The sequence below is a fragment of the Hyla sarda genome, chromosome 1 (assembly GCF_029499605.1).
Source record: "Hyla sarda isolate aHylSar1 chromosome 1, aHylSar1.hap1, whole genome shotgun sequence".
Taxonomy (NCBI): domain Eukaryota; kingdom Metazoa; phylum Chordata; class Amphibia; order Anura; family Hylidae; genus Hyla; species Hyla sarda.
The window spans coordinates 458,560,336-458,586,709 of record NC_079189.1 but is presented as its reverse complement, the minus strand read 5'-3'; the positions used below and the strand labels follow the sequence as shown (position 1 = coordinate 458,586,709).

The following is a 26,374-nucleotide window of genomic DNA, read 5'->3' as shown; positions in this document are numbered from 1 at the left end:
TAATGCCAAAAAGTTCCTTTGTATCATCCATAAATGGGAACCTGTCATCACTTTCATGCTGCCTAAACCACGAGTCATTGGGGAGGTCCTCCTGCCTTAGTTTTGTTTGGGTATAGGAAGAGATCTATCGATCAAAGCTGGTAGGCCATGCAGAAGCCTCCGGGGATGGCCCCATTGACTCCTGGTTCAGGCAGCATGATGACTGGTGACTGCAGGAGAATTAAAGGAAACCCACTTACATTGATTGTCTTCCCTGTATCATACTGATATGTCTGGTCCTCCACCAAAGAGACTTTTTTTGTAGCCACTCTCCACTATGACAAGTCCTTGATAGGAGGTCAGAAAATTGGGTTTGTAAAACCTGACAAACCCTTAAGGGAAACCAATAGGGGGGAATTTTCTTATTGGTCCCAATATCAGTCTATATTAACCCCTTAACGATGACATCTCCCGATATGTAGAGCACGCTCAGGAGCTGAGCACGCTTCTTAACTAGCAGGTCCCGGTTGCAATCAGCCCGCGGCTAATACCACACATTGCCGATCGGGCTGATGTCTGTTATTAACCCTTTAGACCCCGCAATCAAAGTTGAACGCTGCATCTAAAATGGGAGAAAACAGTTGCCGGTTGAGAAAACAGTTGCCGGTTAGCTCAGAGGTCTGTTCAGGACCGCCACGCTGAAACCCCGGCATCCCGAACAGCTGAGAGGACAGCGGGAGGCTTTTTACCTTGCTTTCTGCTGTATGATCGTCGCCCTGCTGCTCCATGCCTGAGATCCAGGCTGGAGCAGCAGAGCACCGATAACACTGATCAATGCTATGGCATAGCATTAAACAGTGTATGCAATACAATGATTGCATGTAATAGTCCCCCATGGGGACTAAAAAAAAAGCGTAAAAAAATAAAAAATAAAAAATAAAAAAATAAGTCAATAAAAGTGATTTAACCCCTTCCTTAATAAAAGTTTGAATCACCCCCCTTTTCCCATTAAAAAAAACTAATATTTAAACAAAAATAAACATGTGGTATCGCTGCATGCATAAATGTCTGCGCTATAAAAAATATGCTAATTAAACCGCAGGGTCAATGGTGTACACGTAAAAAGATTCCAAAGTCCAAAATTGAATATTTTTGGTCACTTTGTATACCCTAAAAAAATGTATAAAAAGTCCCATCAAAACAAAAATGGTACCAATAAAAACTTCACATCAAAAAATAAGCCCTCATACATCCCTGTATATGGAAAAATAAAAAAGTTATAGGGGTCAGAAGATGACAATTTTACACATACTAATTTTGGTTCATGTAGTTATAATAAAATAAAACCTATATAAATTGGGTATCACTGCAACCATATAGATCTACAGAATAAAGATATTGTGTAATTTCTACTGAAAAGTGCACTGCATAGAATCAAAAGCCCCCAAAAGTTACAAAATGGTGTTTTTTTTCCCCCAATTTTGCCCCAGAAATACTTTTTTTTCTGGGTTCGCAGTACATTTTGTGGTAAAATTATTGATGTCAATACAAAGTACAATTGGTGGCGCAAAAAATAAGCCCTCATATGAGTCTGTAGGTGCCAAATTGAAAGCGTTATGATTTTTAGAAGAGGAATGAGGAAAAAACAAAAGGGCAAAAACTGAAAACCTGTGGTCCTTAAAGGGTTAAGGAGGTAAAGCTATATTGCCTATATTTACAAGGAAAAAAATGCAACGTTTCCATATAAATGGTTGGCACTATCAATTAAAAAGTGTTTGCACTAGGTAAGAATTTGCTGTAAACCTCTTGCCGGCCTCCTTCATAAATAAACCTGAATTCCTCAGCTTTTAGGCAGCACACCTTCCCTATATACATTTTTATTTGTAAGCTATACACATCTCTGTTCATCAAAAGTTGGACCAAAGGGCCACCCAGGCAGATTTAGAGTTGGTGTTGCTTCCAGAATATCAGAAGTTGACCACCCTCCCCCAATTCCCATTACAATTCCTCCTTGTGAAAAAAACATGGAAACTCTTACTATACTCTGGCTCATTCCTGTTGGTTGTACTAAGCTTTTTAATGATCTCCTGTTTCTTGGATTTAACCATAGCAGAGGTGCTCTCAGTCAGCTTACTGAAGAACGCTGGGTGTTGTGCGTTGTTCCCTGGAGATTTCGAACCCATCCTGTAGAAAGAAAGACATGTATATTTCATGATGTAAACAAACAGATACTCAGGGACCCCAAAGTGTCTCAAATGAGAAGAGACAACTCTTTCAATCCATAGAAAGGAAAAATTATAGTTCATACAAATATATATATATATATATTGCCCTAAGCTCTAATTGTATTTCAAACAGTTTATCAATATGTGTTATCTCTACAATCACTTTCTAAAATAAACCAACATATTACATCTTTAAGGTGGTTACAAGTACTGTATAAGAATGCAAAGCTAAACTTGAATGCATAGAAAGCCAAGAGTTAACCCTCTTAATAGTATTGGAGCATATTCTCCTTCATACTACTTAATCCTCCATCATCAGGTTAGGTAGAATCTCACATCTTAATAGTTCACGTGAGTAGAACCACACATCTTAGAAGTTTCTTAAGGGACCATTTTTTCACTATGTTTATGATGCACACTTTTTCATCATTCATCTCCTTATGTGTGCCAATGTTAAATATGGGTAAGGAGAGGCTGCAATTACCTGAGTCCCCCAGTAATATAAATTACAAAAATGTGGTGTATATATATATATATATATATATATATATATATATATATATACACACACACACACATACACCTATCTATAGTAAAGCATAACGGTAAATGTAATGTGAGGACACCATCGTTTATGGGAATAGATCAGCTCTATTGAGACACCATTAGATAACAGTAAGGCTAGGTTGACACTACGGAATTTCCGCCTGCAATTCCGCTTTGAAATTGCAGGCAGAAATCCTGCTTACTAAAATGTATAGTGTAGTGAATGGGTTTCCGTTCACAAATTCACACTTTGGAATTTGTGAACGGAAATTCCGCTTGAAAATTTGTGCTTGAAGAATGACGTTGCACATTCTTCAGGCGGAAATACTGGCGGAACACATTGCAGTCTATTGGAGACTGCAGTGTCTGCATGGTCCTAGCGCCAACTGATTCAGTAGACGCTGGCCGCACTCGGAATCTCCAGGCGGAATTGTTCTGCACGGAGATTCCGTAGTGTAAACCTAGCTTTAGGGAATAAAAGAAAACGGACCTTTCCTGAAGTGGATGGTGGTTGCCAAACTTATAAAATTGGCCAAGCTGCTAATCTTCCTGCACCTCATACATTGTTGCACAGAGCCCTGTACATCAATTAAGGAGGGGCTGGAAATGAGGGCGAGCACAGTGGTGTGTCAGCCTGTGGTTATGCCTCCTTGACATTTAGCTGAGAAATAAAAAGCAGATATTAAATGTTTCTACCCTCACAGCTACCAAATGGTGTCTGTAGCTCTTTACAGCAAATCCAGTGGACAGATTGCCTTTAAAACTAAAGGACCTTTCACGAGACAGAAGCTCAGAAGCAATCAAGATTCCATGTCTTTAATTATTAGATAAACACACTAGGATAAGGTAAGGGCCTAGTAAATACTATTATTCCACATGAAATAATATGTGAATATTAACTGTATTATAAAGTATAATGATCACATTCCTTCATCATTCCAACAGAAGAATTCTGATATGCAAGTACATGACCAATACAGAATTCTATATATTTCTTATAATACTTCATGCATTTGTACACCTAAGTTGCAAGAACAAATTAGAAGCTTTTGTCTATTTAAAGGGTATGTGCACCTTTGTGTCAAGCAAATTCTATTCTCCCTAAATGCTCTAATATAGGTGTCATCTTTACCTTCTCTTCTTGATGTTGGTTTGACAGCAGAGGTTACTATGAGAAAGTGTAACCATTTTTAGGACCATGTACCATTGTGTGTATAAATCATATACAGTGCCCATATTAGCAAAAAGCTCTGGGGCAAATTGGTAATATATAACTAGAGGATTAGAATACACGAGACAGTGTGTAGACACAGGACAACATTACATTAATAAAACAATGCATTAACCTGCTGCACAAAAGTCTGCATGTATGCAGATGCTGTATGCGCAAGATGCTAGGCATATTAATAATTATGTTTCAATTTTTATTTTGTAAGCATTGGAGAAAAAACAAATGGTTGCAAAGGCTCACATACCCTTAGAGTAAATAGTTTAGTTTATATAGAGAGAAATACTTTCCTACACAAAGCATGCACATTTTGTATTCTAGAATCTGAAGGAGTTAGAAGGCTATACAGAGCTTATCATTATGACAGTAGCAGCTGGAAAGAGACAGAACAGGTTGTTCACTTGTGAAAATGTAGAAAATGGCAAAATGAGAATGAAGACAGGACGAGAGACGTCGTCTTTTGTGAAGATTTTGTATTCAGCTTAAAATATACTGCCTTAGCGATTTGCAATTTTCTCGATTGTCTATTTATTGTACTCTTACTACTCAAAAGCTGTTATTCAGACCGCATGTATGCCCATTTGTCCCATTTCCCCAAAATGAATGCCATCATTATAAGGTGGAGTAAAATGTTATTCTTTTCTTCCCTTTCTATTCCCTGCCCTTTCCACTATCCAGCTAATAGAATGACTTGAAATGAAAGAATTCGTTAAAGCTGGAGCCCTTGCCATGTGTATTCTATAAAATACTTCTATGATGCACTTATATAGTGTGCGGCTGTAGCTCTACTCTAAGTGTTCTCATTCAGTAACTCGTAACATTCGAGTTAGCTAAAGGAAAGATATTCAGTTTCCAGATGGACTTAAACACCTCACCATTATTTAAGAATTCTAGTTTGACCACCAATGTGCTAGCTAAAAAGCTGTTACAATTACTCTAAAAGGTAATTAGCTCTAACCCAAAATTGGCTTCTACTGCTCTAGAACCTACTCTACTCGCAGCAGACGCTCTCATAAAGCAGTTGGAAAAGCATTCTTAAGGGAAAGTATGGCTGGATACTGATGGAAAAGTAGGCTGGCATGCTGTAAGAGTGCATTACCTTGGTTCTGTTTGCTCTCCCTCTCTATATAAAGTGGTATATGTGGAACTTCTAGAATACTCTGGTTGTCCCATGCCCTCTGGTGGAGAAATAGGGTCGATACCATCTTCTGAGCCACTCAACGTAGATGCTTTGTTTTGATCTGGTGATCTATGGATCAATGAAGCTTAGGTTCATCTACTGCATGCACACATGAGTTTAGAAATTTGAGCTACACTTGGTAGCATCTAGTTCTAGTTCTGTCAAAAACAGAATTAGAAGTTAATGTTGATGTCATGGACAACCTGCACTACTGATTTAAAAGAGGCGTAGCTACTCCTTATAAGGGAGAGATGCCATTAAAACTGGAAGCTAGATACAGACCCCTTCTAGTTAATATTGTTTGATCTGCTACCAGCTCAGACTCTGTCTGTTACACCTCAAACTTGTGAACGGACACATACCTTTTCTCTGCATTGTTCCCAGGAGATATCCTTGCTGCCTGACTCTGTTCCTGTTGCTGATGGACGGTATCACTGGGGTTCTGCCTTAGATCTAATACTGGACATCCGGCATAATAAATCTGTGGTGGCATCTGAGGGTGCAGCTGCTGTGGATGGTTTCGGGTGTAGTCCTGTGTAATAACCTCCTGAAAAGAGAGTGAACATGCAAGGGCTAAAAAAGGCTTCTTATGACATTTTAAGAACAAAACCAATTCAAATAATATGACATCCAATTACATTTTTCAACACTGAACTATTCCTTTCAATTCTATTGAATGGAAATCATTCTAGTAAACATAATATCTTGTATTGAAAGAGTTGTCTAATCAATAAAGGTCAATAGTTTTTCTTTTTTTATACATATAATGCTATCACACCTGCAATATTTTTGCAGTGCAAATTGTTTCCTCCCAGCTCAGTTGCATGCATATATTTCTTACCCTTTCATTATTGTAGCTGAGTTATGTGATCCCCACTTATGCAAGCATTTCAGTATATTCAGAATTTTATAATCACATATCTATTCCCTCCTGGCAGCTTCCAGATCCCTCCTCACCAGGATCTACCCTCCTTGTTTTACTGTGTGCCCCACCTTGTATAGAGTGGTGCTGCAGATAAAATGTATACCATTTCTAAGGGACAAATGTTCGGCGTAGTGCGCGTGCGCCGGACTGCGGGACCCACGGCTGCGTGTGTGTGGCGTCAGGTGACGCGGTCATGTGACCGGGTCTGTGATGCGGCACCCGGAAGCTGGCGGTTATCCCGCATCCAAAGGCGCGCGCGCCGACATCTCGCCGCACAGGTGAGATAAATTACAAATATATGGATCTGGCAGTTCATTGGTGGATGCCTATATAAAAGGTAACCCCCACTGGATGCACACCACTCCTCGTCAAAGGCTTTCCTGCCGAAACGCCAGCGTTGGAGTGGTGTCGCTCCGATCTCCTCCTCCCTACTTAGGATATTTTCTGTATGTATACCCCCTAATCTTGCATATATACCTTTGTGGTGCTGTTTTGATTTTTCTTTTGGGACACTGGATAGTGCTATCTTTTACTATGTAATACTGTTGCACTTTAGTACTGTTTTGCATTATTGCACATATAGGTATCCTGCTACTTGATTCATGCATATGCACTTTATTGGGGACAGTAATATTTTATAGTCGTATATTGTCATAAGGGTTACTGGAGGGGCTCGGAGTGACACCCTTTTGCTTTGCCACTTGTTTTTTCTCCCCTTGGGGATTGTTTCCTCTCTTGTTTTTATGTTACTAAATAAAGAAATATATTGTTTATATGAATTGGTGAAATGACTCCTTTTTCTTTTGTGTGTATATATAGCATTTCTAAGGGAGCAGAAGAGTAGTTGTAGACTAGGTCCGTACAATAATAAGTTGCAGAGTTGTTAGCCTTAAGCTATCTGCAGAATCTCCTCTGTATTGTACTGAATGTAGTTTACACACCTCTGCCCTTGCCCTGCATCCTGATTCTAAAAGCTGACAGGAGGAGACAGGCTGATGCTGCATCTCATAGGAATGCACAGACTACACAGTGTCAATAAGCTTAAAGGGTTATTCTGGCCAGACACCTTATCCTCTATCCAAAGGATAGGGGATAAGAGGTTTGATCACGGGGGGCATGCCACTGGGACCCCCGTGATCTCTGTAGCGCACCCTCATTCTATGCTGGGCTGCTGCTCCAGTCTCAAAAACCTCTGTGTTTCTGGGACTGGAGATGTGACGTCACGCCACACCACACCACGCCCCCTCCATACATGTCTACAGGAGGGGGTGTGACTGCCATCATGAGGGGGCGTGGTTACATCTCCAGTCCTGGAAACACAGAGGTTTCAGAGACTGGAGCAGCAGCTCGGCATAGAATGCGGGAGCTGCACGGAGATCGCGCGGGTCCCAGCGGCGGGCCGCCTGCGATCAGACATCTTATCCCCTATCCTTTGGATAAGGAACATGATGTCTATGGCTGGAATACCCCTTTAAGGTCAATGATTTATCACTTATCTAGAGGTTTCATGGGTTATGTAGGCTGCATTAAGCAGAGCCATATTAGAGAGGAAGAAATAAATCAACATGGTAGTCAGCCCATAAATGGCAAATAAACTAAAAGAGGTGGTGTACACACAGTAGAAACAAGAACTTCCACACTATTCTTGTAGAATAGCCTAAGCTGCACTATAACAAAAAACAAAAGGCCAGAGACTTTTTTTAAAGGGAATGTTTCACCAAATGTTATTATTTCTTTTTTAGAGGTGAAATAATGTTTTCACATTTTTAAAATATTTTTGGAAATATATATATTTTTTTACTTGTCACAAAATATGAAAAATTTAATAATAACTTGTCATATTTCCTACTGTTGACCAGCAGAGGGAGCTAACATGAGGAATCTGGTGAAGGCAAGCAACTTGTGAATTGATTGCTGCAAATCTGGCCTCGCCGTCTACTTTGCTTTTGTGTCTGTGTGCAAAATGAGAGGGGGGGAGGGGGTTTTGTAGTTTTTTTCAATTGCACTGTGTGCACCATTTTGTTGGTGTCTGAAGAGTGGTAAAGAACAGACTACTGGATGTCCCCTCCAGAGCTGGGTCATTGCAGACTAAGGCTATGTCCACACTACGGAATATCCGCATGGAGAATCTGTGTGTGGATATTTCCGTAAACTGCACAGGAATGCGCTGTGTGATAGACTGCTATGCATTCCATGCAGAGTCTGCAGAAAGAAAGAACACGTTCATTCTTTCTGCGGACATAGAAAACGAAAATTCCGTGCCGGAAACTTCCGCCACGGAAATTCTGCAGTGTGCAAAGTGCAGCAGAATCCCATTAAATCAACGGGACTCTGCTGCAGCGGAATCTCCGTGCCGAATTCCAATGCAGAATCCAGCATGGAAATTGGGATGTGTGAACATGGCCTAAGACATGATGTAAAAGCAGAATAGGGAGTACAGCTCTTGAGGTGACTAGAGGATACACCATTATATAACAGCAGAATAGTCAGTACAGCTCTGGAGGTGACTGAAGAATGAGAAGTGATGTAATATTAGCATACTGACTGCAGGTTTGGAGGTCACTGCAGGATAAGACGTTAAAGAACAGTCCATGTGCTATTCAGAAGCCTGGGAAAGCTGTGTGTGACAGTAAGACCCTGTAATCATTTCAGGGCAATTAGTCATTTAATAGGGTCTCAATGTCACACACAGCTTTCCCAGGCTTCTTCATGGCACATGATCTGACTAGCACTGACACATTCCTTGCCATTGGAAAGTTGTGTGTGACAGTCAGATGCTGTAATGACTTAGGGCCCTGTAATGATTACAAGGTCTAACTGTCACACACAGCTTTCCCAGGCACCTTAATGGCTAGAAATGTGTCAGTGCTAAGCAGATCATGTGCCATTCAGAAGCCTGTAATAAAACAAAAGATAGACAGCGCTCCATAGTGTGATACCGTTGTTGCACAATGAGAATACTGCAGAATACTCCAGATGCCGGTAGTGTTCACGCTGCCTCTCCTGTGCTGCTCTCTGTACTAAAGCTGTGCTGTGAAACGCGTTGCATTATGGGTGAATAAACATTTTATCCTGCTACCTGGTTGTTGAGCGCCCGTGTATCCTGTCCACACCTTGGAGTTCTACTATTATTTTGGCTATTCAGAAGCCTGGGAAAGCTATGTGTGACAGTCAGACCCTGTAATCGATACAAGGCCATGAGTCAGACAGAGTCTGAAGGTCACACACAGCTTTGACACAGGCTTCTTATAAAAGGTCCCTACAGACCTGCAGGCATCCCTGGTGTAAATCCTCCTTCAGCACGGGGTCCGACCTCATACCACATTCCTTGTCCCTTCTCATGGCGGCAGTCTGGAAGCCAGAGAGAGGCGCAGAATGTCCAGGTCTCCATCATATGGAGGCAGGGATGCTGCGGCTGCCGGTACTATCTGAAGGATGGATGGTAGGAGCTCGGCTCTATTAAAAGGAAAAAAGAGGCTGGTATATAGGAAAGCCAGCAGCAGGGGAGAATGACAATAGTTCCGGAAGCAGCCGCTGGTGCTTTACAGCGGAGGCTTCCGGACTTCACCAACATGATGCTGGCTCCCTTTTTGTCGGACTTGGGCAGAACACAGCATTTTAGACTGTAATGCTCCTTTATGAGACTGTCTCAATCTTCATGTTCCTATGGCCAGTAAATGCCGTAGAGCATCTATGAAGGTGTCGTTAAGTGACATCACAGATGTTCTAGGTAATGGCAGCCCCCTGTGATGAATAAAATGTCAAATAAAATATACACCAAAAACACAAATTAACTAAAATTATTGTATATAACAATTTCATTAATATATTTTAAAAAAAAGTGACAGTTTCCCTTTAAGGCATTTGCTCTTACATGACATGCTTGGACACAGTACTAAGGGTTTACTTATTGTTGTTTCTATTAAGTGCTAGAAGCAGACATTTCATTCTGTAAATTCACTCAGTAAATATACTCATAGAAATGGTAATATTTTGCAATAACATAACAGCAGTGGTATATTAATAGTGACACATACACTGATATGCTGAGCCAAAGTGACAACACGTTGATTTTTCAGGTGTGACGAAGCCTGTGATGTATGACATGGAGATTGTGGACCATCTGTTTTCTGTCGTAGATGCCCTTCAGATATGTGTTTTGTAGGCACTGTAGAACAAGATATAGAAGATTATTACAGTAGATCTGAATTATTCTGTATCTCACAAAATGAAAAAATATTCACATTAAATAGCAGTACTAGGAAGTGGAATACTACAGCATGGTAAATTAATATATGAATTCCAGGAAAAAACATTTTTTATCATCATCTGGCTCCAGAAAGGTAAACAGATTTGTAATCTTAATCCTTCCAATAATTATCAGCTGCTGAAGTTGCACAGAGTAGAAGAGGTTTGCTATGGGGATTTACTCCTACTCTGGACAGTTCCCGAGACAGGTGTCATCAGAGAGCACTTTGACAGAAAAGAACAACTCAACTTCAGCAGCTCAGAAGTACCGAAAGGATTAAGATTTTTTAATAGAAGTAATTTACAAATCTGTTTAACTTTCTGGAGCCAGTTGAGATATATATATATATATATATATATATATATATATATTAGGGGTGTGAATCGCCAAGAATTTGGCGATACGATTCGAATCGCGATACCAGTGTGGCGATTCGATATATCGCGATACCGTCTAGGTGACGATACATCGCGATATATCAAGATTCTGTCTAAGTGTATTTTACACTTTTATTAAAACTTTATTTTTACGTAATTTTTTTATACACTTTATTAGTCTTTTAGGAATCATTAGATTCCTCAAACAGATGAATAAAGTTCTATTGAACTCCATTGATCTGCGATCCATTGATAGAGCCCGGTCCAGCCAGGCTCTATCAATGACAGAGCCACGGAGAGCAGGGAAGCAGAGGTATGCCCTCCGCAACCTCCACAGTGGATCGCCCGCTCACTATCGCACTGCGGGGGGGGGGGGGGGGGGGGGGGGATCCCCCCCCCCCCACCAGCCCACCAGGGAGCATTCACAGATCCCTTTAGACGCCGCTGTGACCTTTGACAGCGGCAATCTAAAGGGTTAATAGCCAGCCGTGGCGATCGCTGCATGCAGGCTATTAGCGGCAGCCCCCGATTACTGAGAACAGCCGGGGGCTGCAGAGTATGGAGCGGGCAGGAGTCCGGAGCCCGCTCCATACAGACTGCAGAGCACCGCATGCTGGATATTAGCGACGGTGATGCATTAGTGGCCCCCGGCTACTGAAATCAGCCGGGGGCCGCAGAGTATGGAGCGGGCACGAGTCGGAGCCCGCTCCATACACCTAGAGCGACGCCGCGTCAGATCCGGCTGACAAAATGTGGAACTTGTATCTCCTGATGCTCGGGACATGCTGTTCCGGGCGTCAGGAGATACAAATTCCACATCACTAAAATAATTCGATTCAGTATCGGCAAGTGAAAAGTCACGATAATTGCGCAAATCGATTTTTTCTTACATCCCTAATATATATATATATATATATATATATATATATATATATACACACACACACACATTTTTCCTGGATAACCCCTTTAATTTGACTTTTAATTTGAATATTGCTCACAATTTAAAAGGCCAAATTTCAAAGGCCTTTTTTTCAATTAAGACAATTGAATACTACGTTTATGTGAAAAGAAAAAAAAAATCATAATTCTGGGAGATTTAGATTTAGCACAGGTCTCACATTTGTTTTTCTAGATTTTAGGTATTCTTCCAATTTTTGTATATAACTTTATAAAATCATAAAATGCATTGGCATTGAAACAGAACTTTGATAGACTGTACAATACAGGTTGCGAGTATGAATAGGGCAACATTTACATATTTGTTTAGGTATAAACATCACAAGTCCTTCTCTTGTGTTGTGGAAAATTTAACACATCTTAGAATTAAAGGGGCATTCTGGGAATACCCCTTTAACAAACCAAACAGTGCTGAGACGATGCAAGATGCCGGGCTTTTAAGGCTGTGTAATATATCAACAATAATCTACCAGCCTAGTAATGGTTAGAGAGAAAAAAAAGGGGGAATATGCATCTAAATAAATTAAATTGTGGTATGAGGGTTAGAAACCCATATATTCCATATTTTATCAAACTTGTAGGGGCAACCACAAGCTTAAAATATTTATTTATAAAGGGGATGAACCGCATTTACTAAGACTATATACCTTTGGATGTTTCCGTTTAAAGGGGTAATCGAGTGGAAATTTTTTTTTTTGAAAATCAACTGGTGCCAGAAACAGATTTGTAAATTACATCTATTTAAAAATCTAAATCCTTCCAGTACTTATCAGCTGCTGTATGCTCCAAAGGAAGTTGTATTTATTTCTGGAATTGTTTTCAGTCTGACCACAGTGCTCTTTGCTGACACCTCTTGTCCATGTCAGGAACTGTCCAAAGTTCAAGCAAATCCTGATAGCAAACCTATCCTGCTCGGGACAGTTCCTGATACAGACAGAGGTGTCAGCAGAGAGCACTGTGGTCAGACTGAAAAGAACTCCAGAAAGAAATGCAACTTCCTCTGTAGTATACAGCAGCTGTTAAGTACTGGAAGGATAAAGATTTCTGAATAGAAGTAATTTACAAATCTGTTTAACTTTCTGGCACCAGTTGATTTAAAAACATTTTTGTTTTCCACTGGAGTACCCCTTTAACAAAAAAACTTTTCTTGGCATAGAAACTGGATCAGGTGTATTGCATCAATTACTACACTATAGACAAATGGCAGACTTTACAGTTCAACACAAGGGGTAGGCCTACCATTTTGTTTCATAAATTCTATAACTCGGGGTCATAATGCAGCAATAAATGGACAGGGTAGAAACATGTACAAGAAAGTGCTGTTGGACTGTAGGCAGTTGGGGACCAAGCCTCGCCCATTCTGTGTAATATATTTAATAAAATAATTTAACTTGTATGAACTGCTCTCTAGTGGATATCAATGGGCTACAGATCTGAGGACAAAAAATAGCCTGGTCCTAGGACAGAAAAGAACCTGGTTCCTATTTTCTAAGGCTTTTGCGAGCTTATTTGGGAAAATATGCAGGAGTCCATATGGCCTAGATAGGAATTTTATTCAGGGTCTAAGGAAGCCCAATCTGCTAAAGAACAGGTTTATAATCTGAGGTCATAATACAGGAATTAGGACCACAAGTTGTAACTACAATATACCACCAATACACTAAATTGCAAGCTGCCATATTAATCACATGGTGTCCGCACATCCATATACCTAGCAATTAAAAGGAAACTCTCTAATACATCGTGTACACAAACAATTGAGTTCACCACCTTTTGTATAAAAATACAATCCTTTATTAAACATCAGTATAGAAAATATATATTTAAACAGAACAATTCTCTACAGAGAAAAAGTTGAAGTGTCACCAGGAGGGTGTGGTATATAGATGACGTTTTATGTATATGGCATGACCCAGTGTCCCAGCTAGAAACGCTTATGGCCTCTCAATACCAATACAACATAACATCAATGTCAAATTTACATTTGTGTATAGTTCTAAAATGTTGCATTATTTAGATATCCAACTTTACAAACAATCAGATAGGTGTTTAAAGGGGTACTCTGGCCCTAATAAATCTTACCCCTATCCAAAGGATAGGGTATAAGATGTCTGATCGCGAGGGCCGTCCCGCCCACTCCCATAGATTTTCATTGAGGGGGTGGGGCATGATGTCACACACGGCGGAGTCGTGATGTCACGATACTCTGGCCCCGTGGTCATCACGCTGCACACTTGGAGCCTCCAGCGCTGCGGAGAGCTCGCAAAGGTGGGTGCTGAATGACAGATTGCGGGGGTCCCCAGCAGCGGGACCCCCACGATCAGACATCTTATCCACTATACTTTGGATTGTGGATAAAATGTATTAGGGCAGGAGTACCCCTTTAAGCACAGATATATTCAGAAAAGCTACAGCAAAAATTTCACTACACGCATTTGTTCGCCTGATGTGCTATTTAAAAGAGAAAGTCAGGAACCAGCAGGTTCCGTAATAGAGGCTATGGTAAAAAGAGTATAGAAAAAGCATACATACATTGGTAAGAAGCCATTACGAGGCAAGGCCCCCCAATCCACTTGGTGCAGCAAACCCATGCATAGGATGTTTTGCTTGTGAGGGCTGCATAGAGTGTCCCAACATCTTGAGGACAAAAGACTTTCAGACAGCAGATGGATCTCAGACTCCCTCTATCCACCAGTATGTTTCATGCAGCTCTAAGAATGTAATCAATTATGCAACATGCAGCTGCCCCAAAATATAGATTGGCCACATAACCCGCCAATTTGGAGTCTTCATTTGTGAGCATGTGAGTGACATAATGGCAGCTAGCGAGGTCCAGGATTGGGCAAATCTAAAGACGCTTCCAAAGGAACTTCAAATTAGAATATCATTTTGACCCTAGCCACCTCAAAATAAGGGGCATAAAAAAATCATTGTGGCTTTTGAGGGTGTAATATAAAGCACATTTTGGCTAGAAAGAAGTGCCAATAGTGATATTAGGAACAATGACCCCAGTGGGTCTTAATGAACAACTTACATTTTCATCGTATTTGTAATAACTTCAGTTCTCATATCCAATTTGTGTTTTTAATGCTATATTTGTATTTTTTTCCCTCCTTTCTCCATTGAAGATTTTCTGTTTTATACTATACTTCATCTATGTAAGAAATAACTACAACACATCACCATTGATATCCTCTGTTTTCAACCCCCCCCCCCCCCCCCACTCCATTTTAAACAAAACTTGGTTTGTATTGCACTGTGAGGTGTTCATTGAGTTTCACTTCTGAATTCATATTGTAATTCACTAGTTTTTGCTCTTTTACTTATTTTTTCATGTAACACTATTTTACCATGGCATTTTAGAATTAGGTATTCAAAAGGGTAGGGTTGATATGGTTTTTTTTTTTTTTTATATAGAATGTGTATCTAGGCACTCTTCATTTTATTATAGCCTGGCCTGAGACATCAGTTTTCCATCTAGGTAGCCTCCATTTTTTTTTGTAGCCATGACGAAGCTGAGGTGCGCTCGTATCTCGGCCATCCTCCAGAGTTCTGCCCCACCCTCGGATTGCAGTATGACGTGCAAGCTCGGTGATGTGATCCTGAGCCTGCACAGTCTGGGGCAGCTACCTGGAGTGGGGCATAAGGCTAGTGAGCGCATTATGGTGGGAGAGCTGAGAATTGGCGATGTACACTAGTCAAATTACTATATGGCTGGTACAAAAGGTACCAGCTTACCCAAGCAATGAAAGCTACCCCTTAAAAAAGGATATGGTCCTAAACAACGTAGGGGAGCAGGCATAGGCACTTGTCAGCATTATGGGTAAGATCTCTCTTTATTAGTATTATTCTTTTATGCACTTTGATAGGTCTAGTCTCCATGGCCAATTATATAGGATACCGTATTTGAAACATTATTGTGGTTGACTGTTGTATATTGTGCAGTTTTGGATTAATTTGATTATACTATGACGATTTATAGATATATGATTGCTTGATGTCTGCAATTTTTGTCAGCAATCTCTTGATGACACTCCAATTTTTTTTTTTGTAGAGAATTGTTCTGTTAAAAAATATATATTTTATATACTGATTTCAATAAAGGATTAGATTTTTATTAAAGCGATGATGAACTCAATTGTGTACACAAGTTGTATATACAGTAACTGTTTACTTAAATAATAATAAAATAAAACACAACACGCAAATATAAATATACATCTATATGATATGGCAGCATTTTGTTGGCACATTATGTCTTTAAACACACCAGAGGCTTACAATCACCTTGTTTGTGTCTTGATTCATGCTCCAGACGGGCATTTTCAGCTTCTTGCATGGCAACTCGGACCTGCTTCTCATGAGACAGGCGTGATGAACTCAGAGGGCTAACTGCATCACGTCTGTCAGGGCTGTACCCAGTGGGAAATCCTAATCAGATGGACAGACATTAGCATTTCAATCAAGCTTCCCACCCTCTAACAACAGGAAAAATAATGCAACTGTGCAAAATGTTCTCACTTTGATGTTCAGGATTTTATAAGAAATCAATAGTACTAGAAGAGTAGTTAAAGACCATGGAGCAAACAAACACAGACTTCACACAGCTGACTCGGATTAAGACTTTAGGGACAAGTTTACACACAGGTTTTTCCTGGCATTTTTTTTGGCTTTACATTGCCACTTTAGTTTTTGAGCTAAGGCCAAAAGTGTATTAAAACAAAAAGTTAAATATTTTAATTCCTCCACCTCTTGTCTCTCTAGCAATTAGTGCAAGACCTACCCACTCAGTCGCTGACCACAGCAGTGTCCCATCTTGGCCAGAGTTGACTGAGTGGGCAGGTCCTGCTCAGATGGCTTGTCTAGGAAGCAGGCTAAGGCGACGAGTGGAAGGGGCTAGAAGTAGAACTGAAGGTGTGGCAGGATCAGCAAGGAACTGTATATTTTTTTTCTCTTTCTGCAAGGTCTTAGCAATATAATTTTTTTTTTGAAGAGCAAAAATACCCATTTAAGTCACAGGTTTGGAAAATGGAGTAGAGTTTACACAGGGACTATTCAATCCCACAGTTTACTTTTACTTCTATCCAATAGTTATAATGGTGAAAGTTTTTTTTTTTTAAGATGCCTTATTTTCCTCTTTAGAATTACACATATATACAGGAACACACACATATATATATATATATATATATATATATATATATATATATATAGGAACACAGTTAGGACAGAAGTGACACGTTTCAGGTGCGACACACCCGTATGTTGCACCTCTGCACCCCCTTCTGTCCTACCTGTGTATTTCTATATGTCTTTGTGTTGGGAATAAAGTCCAAAGATTTGAAGCAACTATTTGCTGAGCTGGATCTTATGTTTTTCAATAAACACTACTGTATCCTGTTTGCAATTTTATTAGAAACTGCTTGAGGAGTTTGAAGGTGCACTATAAAGTCCTTACAATTAACCACCCTTCAAGCATAGGTCTCTCTTGTGTGATTTTGAAGATGAACTATGTCCCACTGATCATCAGTAAGAACTTCTGCCATCTATGGTAGCTCTCATATTTTGATGATTTTCGAGAACATTCTATTTACCGTCCGTGTTGGAAATATATAAAAAGCAGATAATTCTCACTTTAGTTTCTTTCTGCTTTGTATTCTTTCACGTAATGTGATAGGCAATACGCATACAAAGTGTACATTGTGCACAGCTGTTTACATCCACATCCCAGACTAAAAAATCTCAGAACCACATAGCAAGCAATGTAGAAGTCTGCTTGGCATGACTATAAGCTGTTGAGTAGAGCTGAAAATGTCACAGTGAGGACACGCCACCAAGCCAAGCCACCCCATGGTGACCGCAATCTGCCTGCAGTCAGACCCACAATCTGCATAAATAGGAGCGCAACTAATTCTCTGAATGCGATGGAATCACCAAATGTTGCAGCTTCTCCTGGGATCTTCAGGACATAGGAGCTGCTGCACTTTAGATGAACTTTGTGCTATTAATGAAACAGCTGGGCTACCTTATTGGGCATAACTGAAACCGCGCACTTTCATGCACTTTTCATATTGTTCATGGTGAAATAACTTAGCTGACAAAGAACAGAAAAAGGAATAGTAACTGTATGTGCTTCCCACTTCTTACGGACTCAATGTACTCCCTAAGAAATACAAGTATTGTGCATAGCTACTAAGTCAGGTGACAAAAGCGGTTGTCTAGTCCCTGCCTTAGACTGATATTGCCACATAAAGTGTGCAAGTTAACATTAAATGGAGTTTCCAACAAAAGATAATATTTATTCTATTTTGGCACATGAAATAAAAAAATTTACATTAATATCATTTAGTTTCAAAGCTGCCCAGATCACCCTATTTTAATGTCCCTCTTGTGATCACAGAAGTCCTGCTGGTCTGCCATTCCGACACATTATTTCTTCACTTTCTTTCAGAGAGGTGCTTAAAAGGGGGCCAGCCTCCTTCTCTATATCTCTATACTAGCCATATTAGAGAAAGGGTTGGCTCAGCTAGTAAGCCACACAGCCTTCCCCCTTTAAGTATTTCAAAACACAGAGAGCTCTCTGCTGTATCAGTACAACAGACTCAAAGGACTTCCTTCTGGGATTGCGGGAGCTGAATTGAAATAGGATGATCCAGACAGCTGAAAAACTAAAAGTATATTAATAAGGTCATTTATTTCATTTTTCATAAGAGTTAATACATTTTTCTGTAGTAGAAAAACTCTTGAGAAAATAAGCTGTGTGTTTGTATACTTTGTATACCATATAGGCAGCTAAGACAAATATTGATGAACTGCAAAACTGAAATTGTTAAAAGGGAACTGGTAAGGTGCTTTATGCTGCCTGAATTACAGGCAGGATAAACGAGGAAGAAGCTCATTCATTACAACTTCAACCTAATAAGGCATACTAATATCATAGTTTAAACTTGTAGGGCACATCAAGGGAAATATTTAGCAAATACATTCTTTATGCAAATTTTCCTCCTTCTTCTGGAATTCCTGCTCCTCTCCTCCCCTTGCTGACCGCTCGAAACTCAGGTTATCAATCACCACTCCACTCTAGTTGTCAGGTTGGTGTATATATATGTATGTATATATATATATATATATATATATATATATATATATATATATATACAGTACAGACCAAAAGTTTGGACGCACCTTCTCATTCAGAGTTTTCTTTATTTTCATCACTATGAAAATTGTAGTTTCACATTGAAGGCATCAAAACTATGAATTAACACACGTGGAATTATATACATAACAAAAAAGTGTGAAAATACAGTATGTCATATTCTAGGTTCTAGCCACCTTTTGCTTTGATTACTGCTTTGCACACTCTTGGCATTCTCTTGATGAGCTTCAAGAGGTAGTCACCTGAAATGGTTTTCCAACAGTCTTGAAGGAGTTCCCAGAGATGCTTAGCACTTGTTGGCCCTTTTTGCCTTCACTCTGCAGTCCAGCTCACCCCAAACCATCTCGATTGGGTTCAGGTCCGGTGACTGTGGAGGCCAGGTCATCTGGCACAGCACCCCATCACTCTCCTTCTTGGTCAAATAGCCCTTACACAGCCTGGAGGTGTGTTTGGGGTCATTGTCCTATTGAAAAATAAATGATGGTCCAACTAAACGCAAACCGGATGGAATAGCATGCCGCTGCAAGATGCTGTGGTAGACATGCTGGTTCAGTATGCCCTCAATTTTGAATAAATCCCCAACAGTGTCACCAGCAAAGCACCCCCACACCTTCACACCTCCTCCTCCACACCAGCACACCTGTGAAGTGGAAACCATTTCAGGTGACTACCTCTTGAATCTCAACAAGAGAAGGCCAAGAGTGTGCAAAGCAGTAATCAAAGCAAAAGGTGGCTACTTTGAAGAACCTAGAATAGGACATATTTTCAGATGTTTCACACTTTTTTGTTATGTCTATAATTCCACACGTGTTAATTCATAGTTTTGATGCCTTCAATGTGAATCTACAATTTTCATAGTCATGAAAATAAAGACAACTCTGAATGAGAAGGTGTGTCCAAACTTTTGGTCTGTACTGTATATATATATATATATATATACATATATATATATATACACACACACACACACACACACACACACACAAACACCAGCTTAACCACCACTTACAGTGGAGCGATAAACTAAGCTATGAGCGGTCCCACAAGGGGAGGAAAGGTGCGGAAGTATTAGGAAAATTTGCGCTAAATAAGTGTATTTGCAGAAATATTTAAGTTGATGTGCCATACAAGTTTAGCTACGTTATTCATATCCACAAGGATAAAGAAAAAATGCAGCACTCACCATTTGAGAAGATTGAAGACTGTTCACACTTTATTCGGCTTGTTGAACAGGTAAAGTGTAGGAATGAACACACAGGACGGCAGGATGGGAGATGGCAGATGGAGAGACGGACATTGGGCGACACTGTTTTGCGCCTGTTTGTGCTTTCTCAAGCCCTTCTTGAAGTGAGTGCGGCATTTTTTCTTTATCTTTGTGGATATGAATATTATTTACTCTGGACCGGTGTATGTTAGCACCACCGTAGGAATATTTTTAAGAAACATACATTACTGGCCTGTAGCTGGGGACTTCCTAATATTTTAAGGAATAAAATGAAGTTTGCGGTGCTGAGTCGGCTCTCTGGTGATTTGTGTTTAGCTATGTTAGTTGAGAATATCACCGTTTTTGGCTGCAGTCCAATGGGTTCTAAGGAGCAAAACATGTCGGGGGGGGGGGGGGGGGGGGCTATGCCTCAGCTTTTAATAAGCCTGTGTTGCCGGTCCATTTTTATCATCTGTTGTTTGGACTGAAAAGCACATATTCTATGTCTACGGGCCATGAGCCCAAGTGATAGCAAATAGAGTGATATTACATAGCTGTTACTGGTACTGTTTCTAAAACACAAATGAAAGTTAAGTTTTAGTGTGGGGATGATCCCTGGTAAGGGATCTTGTAAAGTTTACCCCTTTCTCCACTAAGGAATTTTTTGTTATGAGTAAATCTTAACAAGCTGTAATGAGGATGTCTGTGTCTGTTTCATTGTTGGGGCAGCATGAAGCACCTGTCAGATTCCATTTACTAAATGTGTTTCTAAGTCAATGATGAGGTTACTGAACATAGAAATTGGGTTATAGCTGGGGAAAATGTTCTAGACAAATCAATAAAATGCATGCAGCTCAGATTTGATAAGAGAGAGCTTATTCTAAAATGCTTGTTCCTTATCTGACTACTAGATGATGCCCTCATAGGATTGTATTACTTTGTGTAACACTATCGCACATGTAGAAAATTTACATTTTTAAACAGTGTGCAAAATTATTTTCATATTATCTACCAAAGATAAGAACTACACTTATTCTATAAATGATCCCAAGAAAAGTATGACTATAAATCTCATTGCAGCAAGGATTGTTTCAGGTTGAGCTTTTGTATAAAGCCCCTCAAAATAAAGCATCCAACAAGGCAAGCCAAGCACAAATTGGACCAATAAAATTAAAAATATTCCTAACATAAAATATATATCTAATCAGAAATTAAAAAGTAATGGTAAAAAATATTTAGACAAATGATTTGTGAAGTAAAACAGAAAAAAACAAAAAACTGGGAAGCTGAAAAAGCCAATCACCGAAACGTGCATTAAAACAAAATGGAAAAATTATATATATAAAATATATATATAAAATTGAGCTACAAGCTTTGAACTACCTGCTCCCATATGTCTTACCATCACTACTGGCGTCGATATTTAGCGAGGCTCTTTCTCGCTTTCCGTTATCACAAGAAATTTGACGCATGATAATGGCGTCTATGAAGTTGGCCGCGGTCATGGTGGTCTTACCGAGTGATCGGAGCTCCTGTTGCTGCATGGAAAAGGGTTTAATTGGGGTCTTGTCTCTATTGTGCTGCTCACTGGCTGGCACTGCTGTCTGGTCCAGGGGCTGATGAGGTTGGCTTTTCCCCTGTCCGTTGTTATACTGATGAACTGAATTGGCCACAGTTGAAGAATGAGACCTGGACTCCATGTTCTTAATGGGTGATGTCTGTTCAAGGCCTGCTGATTGCAGCTTGGAGTTGTATATGTTTTCAGTCCTTGAACGCTCAATTTTGGCTTCTCGTGACCTTGCAATATCCTTCTGTACCATGGTGTTTTCTGCAGGTTGAAAGCTTTCCCGTTCACTTGCTGAGCGTTGAGAGGATGTGGACAACTGCGAGGACCGAATGGGTGAAGAGCTTGAGGATGTTCTATTTAGAGGAAAAAAAATAGTCACCATTATAAGAAAATCTTTAAGACTCCTAAGGTAAATTGTTCATAGAAATAAATAAAAATATTTACCGCAATACGGAAGGAGTAACACTCTCAGCACTTGTCATGAGGTTTTTCATTCCAGTATTCTGAAGAACACTGGGACGCTGTTGTATATTCTCATGCGTTCGCGGAGATGCTGGGGAATGTTGGTGGATGTGACTCTGAGCTGACAAGCGTCCACTACTTTGCTCTGTGCCTGCAAATAAATAAAAAAACATGGAAATATTAAACCTTGCCAGAAGACCAATGTACACAGTACACAGGTGAGATTACACTGAACTCCCACTGGAAAGATTAATAAGGTTACATATAATATTGCTTACCTGGTCTCCATATGGGAGCATGCTCCACTGTTGTTGTAAGCACTGATTTCTCCCTATCTCTTTCTCGCTCTGAGGTTGATGAGGTCTGCTTGGTCATGTGTGTGGTTGTTGCTGTACCAAGAACATTAATTATATTATAAATGTAAAGAGTATAGAAACAATATAGTAAGTATGAATGAGACTGTAGTTAAACTAATTGTTATGTTTAAATCCCAGAAGAGGAAAGAATATTTTATGGGGACTTTCTAATAGAAACTAAAGTCAACCAAAAGACCAGGATTCCATCAAATAAATTGACCCTCTTAAAGGGGTACTCCGGAGAACTAAACCAATAGCCCATCCTTTCCCTCTCATCAACCTATTTTTGTCTAAATATCATTCATTAGCTATATAAAGCAGTTTCTCCTCTTTGGTTGTCTACATGCATAAAGAGAGAATTACATCATCCAGCCATCCACTCGGTCTCTGTCCAAATCCCTCTCTAAAAGCAGCCCCCACCATCCTGAGAGACACAGATCATGTGGTTTCTGTCCTGTCACACTCTCTTTAGTACTGAAAACTGGGAGGTGTGTGTAGCCTTAGCCAATCAGACACTGAACTTCTCTCTGCTGCTCAGAGAAGGAGGATAGGGGCTGGCAGAGATGAGCTGCAATGATTGCTGGGTGATGTAGGCTAGGGGAGAGAAGGATGGCAAAGAATATCAAGCAGCCAGAGACTACAACAGAGGACACAGAAGCCATGCATATCAGGCAGGATGATTAACAGGGAACATATCCAGGAGGTGTGGTGGCTTTGTAGCTGTTTAATACATATGTCTATAAACTTCCCTTAAGTACCTCTTAAAGGATCACACATCTATCACACATATTACCACACATTACCACATACCTACAAAATGTATTTTTAAAAAAAACTAAAACGAACACAACAAACTAACAGGCATGATATCTTGGTATCTTACAAAAAATGTTTAAAAAAAATTATAAAAATAAATAAATATGAGTATTCTGGGGTACCTGGGGAAAGTGGGGAGCTACTTAGTCTGTTGCTGAAAGCTTGTGGCCCACCAGAGATGTAAGTGATGCGGTCCATCGTTGCAGCAGATGAGGCTGAAGACTGAGGTATGAGGACAGGTAGATGTGGCACTTGAGACAGGTCTATAATTCCTGTGAGTGGTAAAACAATACAGAGAGATTAGTTAATGGTAATGACTCTCTAACATAGTAATGCTATATGTGTACTTTATCTACCTGAACGCATCAAGATCTGATACATTCTGTAAAGTTATCAGTTAGCCTATGGACAACTGTGCACTAAACTTTATTTCAGTGCATTACAGTATGTTAAATTAGGTTAAGTTCACACCAGAATTCATGGTTTCTGTTTATAAATGCTGTGACAGATGAGAATCCAAATGACAACTGACAGACCCCATGAACTGTGTTATTCAGATACAAAAAAACAAACAAAAAAAACAAAAAAAACCTAGAGGGAAATCTGCACTGCATATGTGCATACCCTGAATGTCCACATTATTTTCATTACCCCTTCTGTGGACAAGGACCAATGAAAATGCATGCATTGTGGAAGTGAGGTTAAGAATTAAAGGCACTGCTTAAGAATAGATTACTGTAGATACAAAACTAAAGGACAGACATTCAGTGCATACTTCGAGGACCTGCTGTGTAGTTGAGAGCCATTGCCGGGTCCCTTGGTTGAAGCCCACGTAGCATTTCAGCCCTCTGTGCCATGGCAGTTGATGGATTGTGATGCATATGCTGGGAAGTGATGTAGTCATTGATGATTGTCTGACGGTTCTCCATGGCAGCAGTGTCTGGATACCCACGGATGAGGTATGGTGGATAGAGGTGGGGGTATGCTGCATTTGGGGCTAGCTGTCTAGGCAAGTAGTAGGCAGCTGTAAAGGCAATTGAAATGAGACAAATTAACTCATATTTATTCATGAGGTAATGGAGACAACCTGGCAGATGTAATAATGATAAAATATATCCCTATTGCTGCAGCTGAAGAACACTGTAGGGTATGCACCAAAGATTTTCATAAACACCACTTATATTAACCCCTTAAGGACTGAGCGATTTCACGTTTTTGGATTTTCTTTTTTTCCTCCTTGCCTTTAAAAAATCATAACCTTCAATTTTGCACCTAAAAATCTGTATTATGGCTTATTTTTTGCGCCACCAATTCTACTTTACAGTGACAGTCATTTTACCGAAAAATCCACGGCGAAACGGAAAAAAAATTCATTGTGCGACAAACTTGAAGAAAAAATGCCATTTTGTAAATTTTGGGGGTTTCCGTTTCTACGCAGTACATTTTTAGGTAAAAATGACACCTTATCTTTATTCTGTAGGTCCATATGGTTAAAATGATACCCTACTTATATAGGTTTGATTTTGTATTACTTCAGAAAAAAATCATAAATACATGCAGGAAAATTTATATGTTTAAAATTGTCCTTTTCTGAGCCCTATAACTTTTTTATTTTTCTGCGTTCAGGGTGCTATGAGGGCTAATTTTTTGCGCTGTGTTCTGAAGTTTTTAGCGGTACCATTTTTGTTCTGATCAGACTTTTTGATCACTTTTTATTGACTTTTTTGTGGTATAAAAAGTGATCAAAAATGCACTATTTTGGACTTTGGAATTTTTTTGCGCGTACACCATTGAACGTGCGGTTTAAAAAGCGGCATATTTTTATAATTCGGACATTTACGCACACGGTGATAACACATATGTTTATTTTTATTTACACTGTTTTATTTTGTTACTAGGAAATGCCGGGTGATTTAAACTTTTAATTCAGAAGGGAATACCTGAAAGGGTTAACTTTCTTTTTTTACACTTTTTTTTTGGCGAGCTCATAGCTCCTATAGGGACCTATGAGCTTGCAATGGCTGATTGCATACACAGATTGTTGCCTTGCCGTTGGGACCTTCTTCTCTCCGGGTAGCCGATCAGCCTGACTGAGCAGCCGGGAAGCATTTACTTTCACTTTCGATGCGGTGCTCAGCTTTGAGCGCCGCATCGGAAGGGTTAATAGCGCGTGGCCGAACAATCGCGGCCGCGCGCTATTAGCCGCGGGTCCCGGCTGTGAATAGGTGTCGGGACCATCCCGCGTTATAGACAGGGACCGGACTTAGGACGTACTCATACGTCCTAAGTCCTTAAGGGGTTAAAGTGTACCTGCCATTAGCAAAAACAAGCAGGGCTCTGTGCACTGAGGACAAGCAGGGCTCTGTGCACTGAGGGCAAGCAGGGCTCTGTGCACTGAGGGCAAGCAGGGCCCTGTGCACTGAGGGCAAGCAGGGCTCTGTGCACTGAGGACAAGCAGGGCCCTGTGCACTGAGGACAAGCAGGGCCCTGTGCACTGAGGACAAGCAGGGCCCTGTGCACTGAGGACAAGCAGGGCCCTGTGCACTGAGGACAAGCAGGGCCCTGTGCACTGAGGACAAGCAGGGCCCTGTGCACTGAGGACAAGCAGGGCCCTGTGCACTGAGGACAAGCAGGGCTCTGTACACTGAGGCCACGCAGTGCCCTGTACACTGAGGCTCCATGACACGCTCCTGACTCCCACAGCAGGATGACTGACAAGCCAGGAGTCTGCACAAAGCCCAGTTTGTCCCACCAACGCTTTTTGTATTTGGTCTTCTCACAGAGACACACAGGCAATAGCTGGAGGAACAACATGTTTTCAGCCCAAAAATTTTAACCAATGTATATTACATATAATGGTATATAAAAAGTTATATAAAAAGAAACATAGAATGTGTCGGCAGATAAGAACCATTTGGCCCATCTTGTTTGCCCAATAATCTGAATCCTATCAATAGTCCCTGGCCCTATCTTATATGAAGGATAGCCTTATGCTTATCCCATGCATGTTTAAACTTCTTCACTGTATTTGAAGCGACCACTTCTGCAGGAAGGCTATTCTATGCATCCACTACTCTCTCAGTAAAGTAATACTTCCTGATATTACTTTTAAACCTTTGCCCATCTCATTTAAAACTATGT

At 40.2% G+C, this 26,374-nt stretch overlaps 1 protein-coding gene across 27 annotated transcripts in view; it reads right to left on the bottom strand.

The window, feature by feature from the left end:
• Nucleotides 1–26,374, bottom strand: part of NCOR2 (nuclear receptor corepressor 2) — a 495,829-nt gene that overhangs the window by 9,417 nt on the left and 460,038 nt on the right. For 19 of the 27 annotated variants that reach the window (XM_056534054.1, XM_056533939.1, XM_056533949.1 and 16 more), the window contains 10 exons: nucleotides 24,009–24,257; nucleotides 23,356–23,505; nucleotides 22,340–22,450; nucleotides 22,044–22,212; nucleotides 21,435–21,952; nucleotides 15,957–16,100; nucleotides 10,121–10,251; nucleotides 5,521–5,705; nucleotides 5,078–5,227; nucleotides 2,018–2,163 (listed from right to left, as the gene is read on the bottom strand). In XM_056534054.1, coding sequence (XP_056390029.1) covers nucleotides 2,018–2,163; nucleotides 5,078–5,227; nucleotides 5,521–5,705; nucleotides 10,121–10,251; nucleotides 15,957–16,100; nucleotides 21,435–21,952; nucleotides 22,044–22,212; nucleotides 22,340–22,450; nucleotides 23,356–23,505; nucleotides 24,009–24,257 — 1,953 coding nt within the window. The remainder of the gene's footprint in view (nucleotides 1–2,017; nucleotides 2,164–5,077; nucleotides 5,228–5,520; nucleotides 5,706–10,120; nucleotides 10,252–15,956; nucleotides 16,101–21,434; nucleotides 21,953–22,043; nucleotides 22,213–22,339; nucleotides 22,451–23,355; nucleotides 23,506–24,008; nucleotides 24,258–26,374) is intronic. The other 8 variants (XM_056534045.1, XM_056534139.1, XM_056534120.1 and 5 more) reach the window with 5 other exon arrangements.